The sequence below is a fragment of the Chiloscyllium plagiosum genome, unplaced genomic scaffold, assembly GCF_037043375.1.
Source record: "Chiloscyllium plagiosum isolate Xiang-an unplaced genomic scaffold, Cpla_swu_hap1 HiC_scaffold_10, whole genome shotgun sequence".
NCBI lineage: Eukaryota > Metazoa > Chordata > Chondrichthyes > Orectolobiformes > Hemiscylliidae > Chiloscyllium > Chiloscyllium plagiosum.
In genome coordinates, this window is record NW_028270148.1 from 117,279,660 (window position 1) to 117,291,687 (window position 12,028).

Here is a 12,028-nt window from a genome sequence, read left to right on the forward strand (position 1 = left end):
CCTTATAGAGGTTTACAAAATTATGAGGGGCATGGATAGGGTAAATAGGTAAAGTCTTTTCCCTGGGGTCAGGGAATCCAGAACTAGAGGGCATAGTTTTAGGGTGAGAGGGGAAAGATATAAAAGAGACCTAAAGGGCAACTTTTTCACACAGAGGGTGGTACATGTATGGAATGAGCTGCCAGAGGAAGTGGTGGAGGCTGGTACAATTGCAACATTTAAGAGGCATTTGGATGGCTATATGAATAGGAAGGGTTTGGAGGGATATGGGCTGGGTGCTGGCAGGTGGGTCTAGATTGGGTTGGGATATCTGGTCGGCATGGACGGGTTGGATCGAAGGGTCTGTTTCCGTGCTGTACATCTCTATGACTCTATGATTCTATGACTTACCCATCACCTCGCTTAACTAGAACCTGCGCAACTCTGAGTGAACACTGTCCTGTGACCCAGCTCCACTACACTCTGCACAAAGAGAGCTCCACTGGCACATTAGTCAGGAGAGAGGAGAACTCTGCTTCATCTCCATTTGAAATGGAAGACCCTTTTATTTAAGTTGTTCTCGTCTCTCCCACAAAAGAAACCATTCTCTCAGCACCCACTCTCAGGATGGTAAATGTTTCAATGAGATCACCTCGCAATCTTCCAGATTCTAATGGACAGATGCCCAGCATGTCTGACCTTTCCTCATGAGATGATTCACCACTAAACCGAGAATGAATTGAGTACTCCTTCTCTGAACTCCTTCTAACACATTTATATCCCTTGCTTAAATAAAGAGACTAGAACTGAATACGTATTGAGTCCAGTATGACTCTTTTTAAGAGTTTTAAGGAAGAGTCATATCAGACTTGAAACATTAACTTGTTTTTCTCACCACAGATGCTGCCAGACCTGCTGAATTTCTCCAGCAATTTCACTGTTTATTTCAGATTTTCAGTATTTGCAGAATTTTGCTTTTGTTTACTGGAGAAATCTCCTCCTGCTCTTCAGGCAGCCCCATGGGCTCTTTTAGATGCCAGTTCAGATTTGACAACACCTAGCATGTGATATAATGTGATCTCTGTCAGTATGTGGCACTCTGAGTTGTCTTACGACACATAGAGTTACTGTTTCTGTTTACACTGTACATTTACGGCACACGTCATACATTCTGTGGTGTTTATAGCCTAGGCTGTTTTATGCAGTTTATTCCATTGAGAAGGGCCTCACACTGTGATCTAACCCCACTGAACCTCCATGGTGGCTTCTCCCAAACTTTGCTGTGAGCCTGACCTCGTGGTGCAGATTACAGCCCAAGGATAAATCCTCTATCGAGAACACGAGGGACACCAGAGAGAAGGTTGAGAGTTCCAGCAGGGACCTGACAGGGAAGCCCTTGCCTGGAGACAGAGATCATTGTCAGCAATTTAGAGTCCTCCATGTGGCTGAGGAATTGTCTCCTCACTGAGTTGGCTGTTTGCAGTTTCTGACCATCTGCCAAACTGGGCAAAGGACTGACATCATAGAGACAGCAGAAGGCCACGACAAATGCAAAAGCACAAATTGAAGTCAGTGTGAATTGAAAAGTATTTAATAATAGTTATTAGATGTATATATTTATTTAATATCTGTAAGAACATGTTCATTTATCACTGGAGCTCCTGAAGTGCTGCACGTGTAATAGCCAAGTAACATCACTTGGTGGGGCTGTTGCTGTTGAGGGAGTTCCCTGTAGTGACGGCTGGTCAATATTTCACTCAGATATTGAGGAGGTTTTGGTGCTGAAGATGGTAAAGGGCAAAGTCGAGGGCAGCGCGACATAGGGGGTGAATTAGGCACAGTTCACTGTCGAGTGTCTCAGAGCAGACAAGCTGCAGTGGGCATGTGAGGATGATGCCAGAGAAAAGCACCACCTGCTGGCAGTGTGACAGCTGAGCCCCAGCAGGAGGCGCTGAAAGCAGCTGGATGAAGAACATGAGGATTAGGAGAACAAAGAGGCCATTCAGCCCCTTCAATTTGCTCCATTGTTTAATAGGATCACTGTCAATCTTCCCTGCACTGTTCCAGTATCCAGACATTCTACAGGACTGCAAGGGGGAAGGATCCTGTAATTAGAAAATCACTATAGCTGGTAGTTGAAGCAAGAATTGAACTGCCCTAATGATTTAAACAATCAAGATTATTATCTCAATCTGTAAATTTCTTTCATGTATGTCAGAGAGTGGAGAGAGTGACTGATGGAGAAACTGATTAATTAAAGTGCAGGGTCAGTTAGACTCTAGATGTCAGCTCTCTTCTCTCCTTACAGATGCTGCCAGACCTGCTGAGATTTTCCAGCATTTTCTCTTTTGGTTTCAGGCTTCACCCACTGCTTCACATTAATGTACATGTTAACATTTACTGAGAAAAGTAAACGTTTATTTTTGAATTTGTTTGCAGTTCTACTGAAATGGACACTGAGTTTCTTTGTAATTTCAGTTGTTTTGACGTTGAAGCTGCAGAGATGATGGATCCAGGGGCAGACTGTGACATCGGGCAGGCAGCTCTTGAGTGTCGAGGAGTCACTCTCTCCTACGCAAAGCTGAAAGTACTCGATAACCTTAACCTGACCCTGCCACAGGGCCAGATGTAAGTGTCCTGCTCGATGGCGATCGGTAAACATTGTTGTTGTCTTGGAGATAGGAACACAAGAATTAGGATTGGGCCAATCAGTGCCTCCAGCTCACTTCACTAACTAACTGTGGCCTGAACTCCATGATCTTGCCTCTCCCCTCCGATCATTTTGAACTTCCTCCTTAGTCAAAAATCTATCTGCCTCTGCCTTAAAAATATTCAGCAACCCCACCACCACCGTTCTCTGGGGAAGAGGGTTCCAAAAGGTTGTGACCCTCTGAGGGAACTAGAGTCCTTCTCATATCTGCCCACAACGGCAGAGTATTTAGCTTTAAACTGTGTTCCCTCCACGTCCCCCTCCGCCATTCTCTCCCCAGTGTTGTGCCCCCCCCCCCCCCCCGCAACATAGGGAAACATCTCCTCAGCATGTACCCTGGGAAATCCCCTGAGAATCTGATACATCTCCCCTCTCAATCTTGTAAACTCCAGCGTATATATTCCCATTGTCCAATGTTTCCTTAGAAGATAATGTTCAAATCTCAATAATCTGTGAGTGAACCGTCTCTGAACTACATCTCAGGCACTTATATCCTTTCCTTTGACTAAAGCTGCACACGGTGCTCTGGATGTGATCTCACCGATGTTCTGTACAACTGCAGCAAAGCCTCCTCGTTTAATATGCTAGTCCGTTTCTAATAATCAGGAAGATTCCATTTCCCTTCCTAACCGTGTGTTGTCTCTATGCACCAGCATTTTTGATTCCTGTACCAGGACACCCAGATCCCTCTGCACTGTGGAATTACACAATTTTTAAATAGGATCCTGACTTTCTATTCTTGTATTGTAATTACAAGTTCATTAAAAAAAACCCAACTTTAGTTAATTTATCATGAGGTTTTGGCCTCAGAATGAATTGATGCTGATCCTTTGTTTCAGGTGTAATTCAAGCAGCTTGTATCTAATCTGGGGCCATAAATCAGAATGAACCTGGGTCAGAGCCTCAGGCAGTTTTCAGATTCACTGCCTGAAACCTGCTTAAGGTAGAGCTACAGCTCCTTGTACCTGTCCAACCCAGTTCCAAGATCACTGAGTGTTGGGTCTGCTCAGACACAGAAAGTAATCTTTAATATGCCTCTCCCTACAGCCAAACTAGTCCAAATCAGATGGGATTTCTCCAGCTATGTTTAATCCCAGTTTATTCAGGCTCAGCTTACTTGAAGTACTAACAAATGGAAAGAGAGTGTTTCATTTAAACTTCTTCATACAGCGACTAGTTAAACCGGATAACTTGCTGCACCACAGATGGTGACAAAGAGTATAATGTATCTCAGTGAGTTGGCAATGATGTGTTGAATGTGTAAGGACAGTGACACTCATACATCTGTCTCACACAGATACGGGCTGCTAGGTCCCAGCGGTTGTGGCAAAACAACCTTTCTCCGGTGTGCTTTGGGAAGATTAAACATCTCAAAGGGGAACATTACAATCCTGGGGAAGCGTCCAGCATTCCCGGGTCACCAGGTACCAGGCAGGATGGTGGGATACATGCCTCAGGTATAAATCATTATGTTTCTGTCAATTTCAGACAAGTGATTGAGACAGTGGCTGGAACAGCCAGTGATTTTAGGCACTGACATGGAGAGTGCTCTTAGGTTTTCCCTAACAGGGAGGATGATCAGGGACAGGTTGTTGATGTGATGAAAATGCTAAACGTTATAGACATGTCGACAAACATGCAATTCATGGAATAAAAAGTAGCAAACTGGATCCAAACTTTAGAAAGACAGGAAACAGAGGTCAGTGAATGTTTCTCAGGCTGGAGCCTGGTCAATGTTGAGAGCCTTGCTGTTCCTGATATACATAAATGATCTAGACATTGGAGTATAGGGCACCATTTCAAGATCTACAGATGATCTCAAACTTGAAAGGATGGTAAATGGAGGAGGAGAACACAGGAATCCAGACAGATTGCACAGGTTGGTGGGGGGTGGTCAGACAGCTGGCAAATGCAAGTTAATGCAGAACATTGTGAATTGATTAATTTTAGAAGGATTAACACTAAGAGGTAATATAAAATAAAGGGTGAAATTCAAAAGGGTGTGAGGGAGCAGAGGTCTATAGGCTGAGTGAGTAATTGACAAAGCATACAGTATCCTGGAGAGCTTTATTAACGGGCACAGAGGGCAAGAGCAAAGAGGGGGTGCTGAACTTACACGAGCCATTAGTTCGCTGTGATCCTGACAGGGGAACGTACTGGTTGAGCCCCACTTTGATGCAGATACCTCACTAGCTCCACCTACCAACTTAACAATACCCACCAGCCATTCCGTTTTTTTTTTAGCAATTTTCTCAAATCGATATCTTTGGTAACATATAGATATACTTAAACATATAGATATACTTAAACATATAGATATACTTAAACAGATGCCCACCAGGCCTTTGGCTATGGTGGGATTGCTCTCCATCTCTGTCCACATACCTTCAACCTCTGCCATTGTAAATCAACTTTCCTTTTTCATTTCTAAGTTCCAAAATTCAGAGATTCTCTCTGTCTCCCTTTCTTCTGTTTTTAATCATAACACAAACTGTTTCATTTCCTTTTCATATTCGAGCTGTTTGAATTCTTTTGCTCTTTGTTCCACTGCAATCCTCTCTCTTTTTCTTTTGCCTCTCTTTCTCTTTCTTTTTGTTCTGCCTGGGTTACTCTTTCTCTTTTTCTCTCTAATTCCAGCTGCTTCCTTTGCAATTGACCTTTAGCAATCTCCAATGATTCTGATTGCATTCCTGGTGAATGGGAATGTCGAGCTGTTGCTGCAACTATCCCCCTTTTCCTCACAGACAGAGGCAACTCCAACTTCAATTTGTTTGCTAATTCGGAAAGCCTTGCCTTGCTCCCTTTCTGTAAAGGTCCTGAAGTGACTTCTTCCATCCCCAGGAAACTCTCAGTGATTGAAAGATCCATTATTACATAAGGCACAGCCTGTTTAAACCAACTGAACACAACACTCGAAATAAAAAAAAACACCAGCACTCACCACTCACTGCCTTTGATTCCAATAACCCAAAACCCAACCTGGAATTAGGGATTTTGATCCTGATAAGAGTCTCCAATCTGTTATGGACCAGTCCAAACCCCCTTCAAATAAATCAAGGAGTTAGCCTAGACTTAACTTTTATCTCATTTAAAGATAAATGTAAGGAGCTGTGTTCCGAATGGAATTCGATTTGTTATGCTCCAGCTTTAAGTAAAACACACTTTATTCTTATCCTGTCGTTATAATGTAAGTAAAAGACAGCAGAATTGATGTAACCTTATTGGAAAGCTTAACACAATAATACTAAATGGCATTTGTGGGCGGCACGGTGGCACAGAGGTTAGCGCTGCTGCCTCACAGCGCCAGAGACCCGGGTTCAATTCCCACCTCAGGCGACTGACTGTGTGGAGTTTGCACGTTCTCCCCGTGTCTGCGTGGGTTTCCTCCAGGTGCTCCGGTTTCCTCCCACAGTCCAAAGATGTGCAGGTCAGGTGAATTGGCCATGCTAAATTGCCCGTAGTGTTAGGTAAGGGGTAAATGTAGGGGTATGGGTGGGTGGCGGGTCGGTGTGGACTTGTTGGGCCGAAGGGCCTGTTTCCACACTGTAATCTAATCTAATCTAATCTAAAAAACTGTTCCAATAAAGTAACATCCCATGAATACACCCTTGGCAAAGGCAAATTCAGTAAAACAGATTGTCTCTCGTGGTTCTAGCAACTTTTCTCTATAACAGAGAAAAAGATGTAGTAGCTTCCCCAACTGCTGAAAGCTAAACTAAAACCCTGCTTCTATTGTTCCAACTTTAAAAATAAACCCAAGGCCCCACAAGCTGTTTACTTTGTTGGAGGAGCTAACTCACTACCTATAGCTCAAAACCTCTCCTTGTAAAGTAACATCAGAAAAGTATTTGGGATCCTGACTAATCAGAAGTACAAAGGAGGGAAACCAGGGAGTTAAGCTGTCCCTCGGTGGAGTGACGTTTCCAAGTCGGGGACCACACTTTTGGAAGGATGTGGAGACAATGCGGAGATGAGAGCTCACAGCTCATAGGCTAGAGAGGCTGGGATTGTTCTCTTCAGAGCAGAGATGGTTACATGGAGATTTGAGAGATGTGTCTAAAATCACAGAGTAATTAAGGAAAAACTATCCACACTGACTGAAGCATCAAATATCAGGGAATAGACTGGAGATGTAGCCAGAAAGACCAGAGGTATTAAAAGGTAATCATTTTTATACAAATAGATTCAGCAATAACTTCAAAAGGGAACAGGATAAATCTTTAAATGTGAAAGAATTGCAGGGATGTGGGGCAGGAGAGAGGATGTAGGGGTTGGATCAACTGGATTACTCTTTGACAGGGCTAGCATGCAGCTAATGGGCTGAATCACCTTCTTCCATGCTGGACTTTTTAATGATGTTATGAAATGGAGTTAAAGTTGATCATTTCTCCTGCAAGCTATGAATAAATACTGGTCTGGATTTCATTCCTGCAGGAATTAGCCTTATACAATGAGTTTACCATTCAGGACACATTTTGGTTCTTTGGTCGAATCCATGGACTGAGCAGCAACGACATTGAATCACGTCTCTCATTCCTAGTAAACTTTCTCGATCTTCCTGAAAAGAAGAAACTTGTCAAACATCTCAGGTATGTAACTTATTTAAAACGAGAAATTTACATGAATTAAAGAGAAGGCAGCTCTCACGAAGAATTGTTCCTGGTACAGTCTCAGCTCAAGCAGTACGACCACCTGTTCCTGCACAGACCCAACACCCTCCCAGTCCGACCCAGACCAAACACCCTCCCAGTCCGACCCAGACCAAACACCCTCCCAGTCTGACCCAGACCTAACACCCTCCCAGTCTGACCCTGACCCAACACCCTCCCAGTCTGACCCAGACCAAACACCCTCCCAGTCTGACCCAGACCCAACACCCTCCCAGTCCGACCCAGACCCTGACCCAACACCCTCCCAGTCTGACCCTCACCCTGACCCAACACCCTCCCAGTCTGACCCAGACCCTGACCCAACACCCTCCCAGTCCGACCCTGACCCAACACCCTCCCAGTCCGACCCAGACCCTGACCCAACACCCTCCCAGTCTGACCCAGACCCTGACCCAACACACTCCCAGTCCGACCCTGACCCAACACCCTCCCAGTCCGACCCAGACCCTGACCCAACACCCTCCCAGTCTGACCCAGACCCTGACCCAACACCCTCCCAGTCCGACCCAGACCAAACACACTCCCAGTCTGACCCAGACCAAACACACTCCCAGTCCGACCCTGACCCAACACCCTCCCAGTCCGACCCTGACCCAACACCCTCCCAGTCTGACCCAGACCAAACACCCTCCCAGTCTGACCCAGACCCAACACCCTCCCAGTCTGACCCAGACCCAACACCCTCCCAGTCTGACCCAGACCAAACACCCTCCCAGTCTGACCCAGACCCAACACCCTCCCAGTCCGACCCTGACCCAACACCCTCCCAGTCTGACCCTGACCCAACACCCTCCCAGTCTGACCCTGACCCAACACCCTCCCAGTCTGACCCAGACCCAACATCCTCCCAGTCCGACCCTGACTCAACACCCTCACAGTCTGACCCTGACCCAACACCCTCCCAGTCCGACCCTGACCCAACACCCTCCCAGTCTGACCCAGACCCAACACCCTCCCAGTCCGACCCTGACCCAACACCCTCGCAGTCTGACCCTGACCCAACACCCTCCCAAACCGACCCTGACCCATCACTCACCCAGTCCGACCCTGACCCAACATCCTCCCTGTCTGACCCTGACCCTGAACCAACACCCTCCCAGTCTGACCCTGACCCAACACCCTCCCAGTCTGACCCTGACCCATCACCTTCCCATTCTGACCCTGACCTAACACCCTCCCAATCTGACCCTGACCCTGACCCAACACCCTCCCAGTCCGACCCTGACCCAACATCCTCCCTGTCTGACCCTGACCCTGAACCAACACCCTCCCAGTCTGACCCTGACCCAACACCCTCCCAGTCTGACCCTGATCTAACACCCTCCCAATCTGACCCTGACCCTGACCCAACACTCTCCCAGTCTGATCCTCACCCTGACCGAACACCCTCCCAGTCTGACCCTGACCCGGACCCAACACCCTCCCAGTCTGACCCTGACCCTGACACAACACCCTCCCAGGCTGACCCTCACCCTGACCGAACACCCTCCCAGTCTGACCCTGACCTAACACCCTCCCAGTCTGACCCTGATCCGGACCCAACACCCTCCCAGTCTGACCCTGACCCTGACCCAACACCCTCCCAATCTGATCCTGATCCAATACCCTCCCAGTCTGACCCTGACATAACACCTTCCCAGTCTGACCCTGACCCAACACCCTCCAAGTCTGACCCTGACCCTGACCCAACACCCTCCCAATCTGATCCTGATCCAATACCCTCCCAGTCTGACCCTGACATAACACCTTCCCAGTCTGACCCTGACCCAACACCCTCCCAGTCTGACCCTGACCCAACACTCACCCAGTCTGACCCTGACCCAACACCCCCCCATTCTGACCCTGACTCAACAGCCTCCCAGTCTGACCCTGACCCAACACACAACCAATCTGACTCTGACCCTGACCCAATACCCTCCCAGTCTGACTCTGACCTAACACCTTCCCAGTCTGACCCTGACCCTGACCCAACACGCTCCCAGTCTGACCCTGACCCTGACTCAACACCCTCCCTGTCCGACCCAGACCCAACACCCTCCCAGTCCGACCCTGACCCTACACTCACCCAGTCCGACCCTAACCCAACACTCACCCAGTCCGACCCTGACCCGACACTCACCCAGTCCAACCCGGACCTGACACCCTCCCAAGTGTGACCCTGAACCTGACCCAACCCCCTCCCAGTGTGATCCTGATCCAACACCCTCCCAGTCTGACCCCGACCCTGACCCAACACACTCCCAGTCCGACCCTGAGCCAACACTCACCCAGACCAACGCTGACCCAACACTCACACAGTCTGACCCTGACCCAACACTCTCATAGTCTGACCCTGTCAAAACACTCACACTGTCTGATCCTGACCCAACACCCTCCCAGCCCGACCCTGACCCAACACCTCCCAGTCCGACCCTGACCCAACACCTTCCCAGTCTGACCCTGACCCAACACTCACCCAGTCTGACCCTGACCCTGACCCAACACCCTCCCAGTTCGACCCTGACCCAACACCCTCCCAGTCTGACCCTGACCCAACACTCATCCAGTCTGAACCTGGGCCAACACCCCCCCATTCTGACCCTGACCCAACACTCATCCAGTCTGACACTGACCCTGACCCAACACCCTCCCAGTCCGACCCTGACCCAACACCCTCCCAGTCTGATCCTGACCTAACACCCTCCCAGTCTGACCCTGACCTGATCCAAAACCCTCCCAGTCTGACCCTGACCTAACACCTTCCCAGTCTGACCCTGACCCTGACCCAACACTCTCCCAAACTGACCCTGACCCTGACTCAACACCCTCCCAGTCCGACCCAGACCCAACACCCTCCCAGCCCGACCCTGACCCTGACCCAACACCCTCCCAGTCTGACCCTGACCCAACACCCTCCCAGTCTGACCCTGACCCAACACTCACCAAGTCTGACCCTGACCCTGACCCAACACCCTCCCTGTCCGACCCTGACCCAACACTCACCCAGTCTGACCCTGACCCGACACCCTCCCAGTCTGACCCTGACCCAACTCACTCCCAGTCTGATCCTGACCCTGACCCAACACCCTCCCTGTCCGACCCAGACCCAACACCCTCCCCGTCCGACCCTGAGCCAACACTCACCCAGTCTGACCCTGACCCAACACACACCCAGTCTGACCCTGATCCAACACCCTCCCTTGTCTGACCCAGACCTGACCCAACACCCTCCCAGTCCGACCCTGACCCTGACCCAACATCCTCCCAGTCTGACCCTGACCCTGACCCAACTCCCTCCCAGTCTGACCCTGACCCAACACCCTCCAAGTCTGACCCTGACCCAGCACACACCGAGTCTGACCCTGACCCAACACCCTCCCAGTCTGAACCTGACCTAACACCCTCCCAGTCTGACCCTGACCCAACACTCACCCGGTACGTCCCTGACCCTGACCCAACACCCTCCCAGTCTGACCCTGACCCAATACCCTCCCAGTCTGACCCTGACCCAACACCCTCCCAGTCTGAGCTGAAAATGTGTTGCTGGAACAGTGCAGCAGGTCAGGCAGCATCCAGGGAGCAGGAGAATCGATGTTTCGGGCATAAGCCCTTCTTCATAAGCCCTGAAGAAGGGCTTATGCCCGAAACTTCGATTCTCCTGCTCCCTGGATGCTGCCTGACCTGCTGCACTGTTCCAGCAGCACATTTTCAGCTCTGATCTCCAGACCTCACTTTACCCTCCCAGTCTGACCCTGACCCTGACCCAACACCGTCCCAGTCTGACCCTGACCCAACACCCTCCCAGTCTGACCCTGACCCAATACCCTCCCAGTCTGACCCTGATCCAATACCCTCCCAGTCCGTCCCTGACCCTGACCCAGACCCAACACCCTCCCAGTCCGACCCTGACCCAACACCCTCCCAGTCTGACCCTGATCCAATACCCTCCCAGTCCGTCCCTGACCCTGACCCAGACCCAACACCCTCCCAGTCCGACCCTGACCCAACACCCGCCCAGTCCGACCCTGACCCAACACCCTCCCCGTCTGACCCTGACCCTGACCCAACACCGTCCCAGTCCAATCAGGAATTCCATGCTGCTTCCTTGGAAGTTTCATCAAAATAACAAATAACTTTGAAAGTAATATCCCGGAGAGTGGCCTGTTGAGGGGATGAATAGTGACACATTTCCTGAGTTCACTTTGAATGAAAGCTCAGAGGAGGCACCTTCCAGGCAACCATTTCAATTACACCCAGGAGGGGTAAGACCGGGAGGGAAGCAGGGGACAGAGGGCAGGGGTAAAACAGGAGAGGGGGAAGAATGGGGGCAAATGTAACAAAGGTGTAAGGAGGTGGGGCAAGGGAAAAGGAAGCCAAGAGGTAAGAGGAGTGGAAAACAGCTGAGGAAGGGGTGAAGGGATGAGAAACCGGAGAAGAAAAGGGAGCGAGGGGGAGTTGGATGAAAGAGGGGGCCCTGGGAGTCACTGATAGTGTGGGTGCTGGAGTTGGGGTGGGTCTCCCACTCAGACCCTTACAGGAGCTGGGCATAATCTCAGACAGATCCAGCCCACAGTGGCTCACACCCACACTCACTGTCACCAGCTCACCTTCTCACACACCAGCTCACACTCACACACACCGGCTCACACACACACACACCGGCTCACACTCACACACACCGGCTCACACA

At 49.7% G+C, this 12,028-nt stretch overlaps 1 protein-coding gene and 1 long non-coding RNA gene across 2 annotated transcripts in view; one reads left to right on the plus strand and one right to left on the minus strand.

Moving 5' to 3' along the window:
* The first annotated feature begins 1,736 nt into the window (after positions 1-1,736).
* Positions 1,737-12,028, plus strand: part of abch1 (ATP-binding cassette, sub-family H, member 1) — a 91,473-nt gene continuing 81,181 nt past the window's right edge. Inside the window, exons 1-3 of the mRNA XM_043696706.2 lie at positions 1,737-2,607; positions 3,987-4,146; positions 7,124-7,278. Of these exons, the coding sequence (XP_043552641.2) occupies positions 2,429-2,607; positions 3,987-4,146; positions 7,124-7,278 (494 nt within the window). The 5' untranslated portion in view covers positions 1,737-2,428. The remainder of the gene's footprint in view (positions 2,608-3,986; positions 4,147-7,123; positions 7,279-12,028) is intronic.
* The window catches only part of LOC148149065 (uncharacterized), a 47,612-nt gene continuing 38,051 nt past the window's right edge, over positions 2,468-12,028 (minus strand). Inside the window, exons 3-4 of the long non-coding RNA XR_015758545.1 lie at positions 7,150-7,247; positions 2,468-2,650 (exon numbers count right to left, since the gene is read on the minus strand). This is a non-coding gene — a long non-coding RNA (uncharacterized LOC148149065). The remainder of the gene's footprint in view (positions 2,651-7,149; positions 7,248-12,028) is intronic.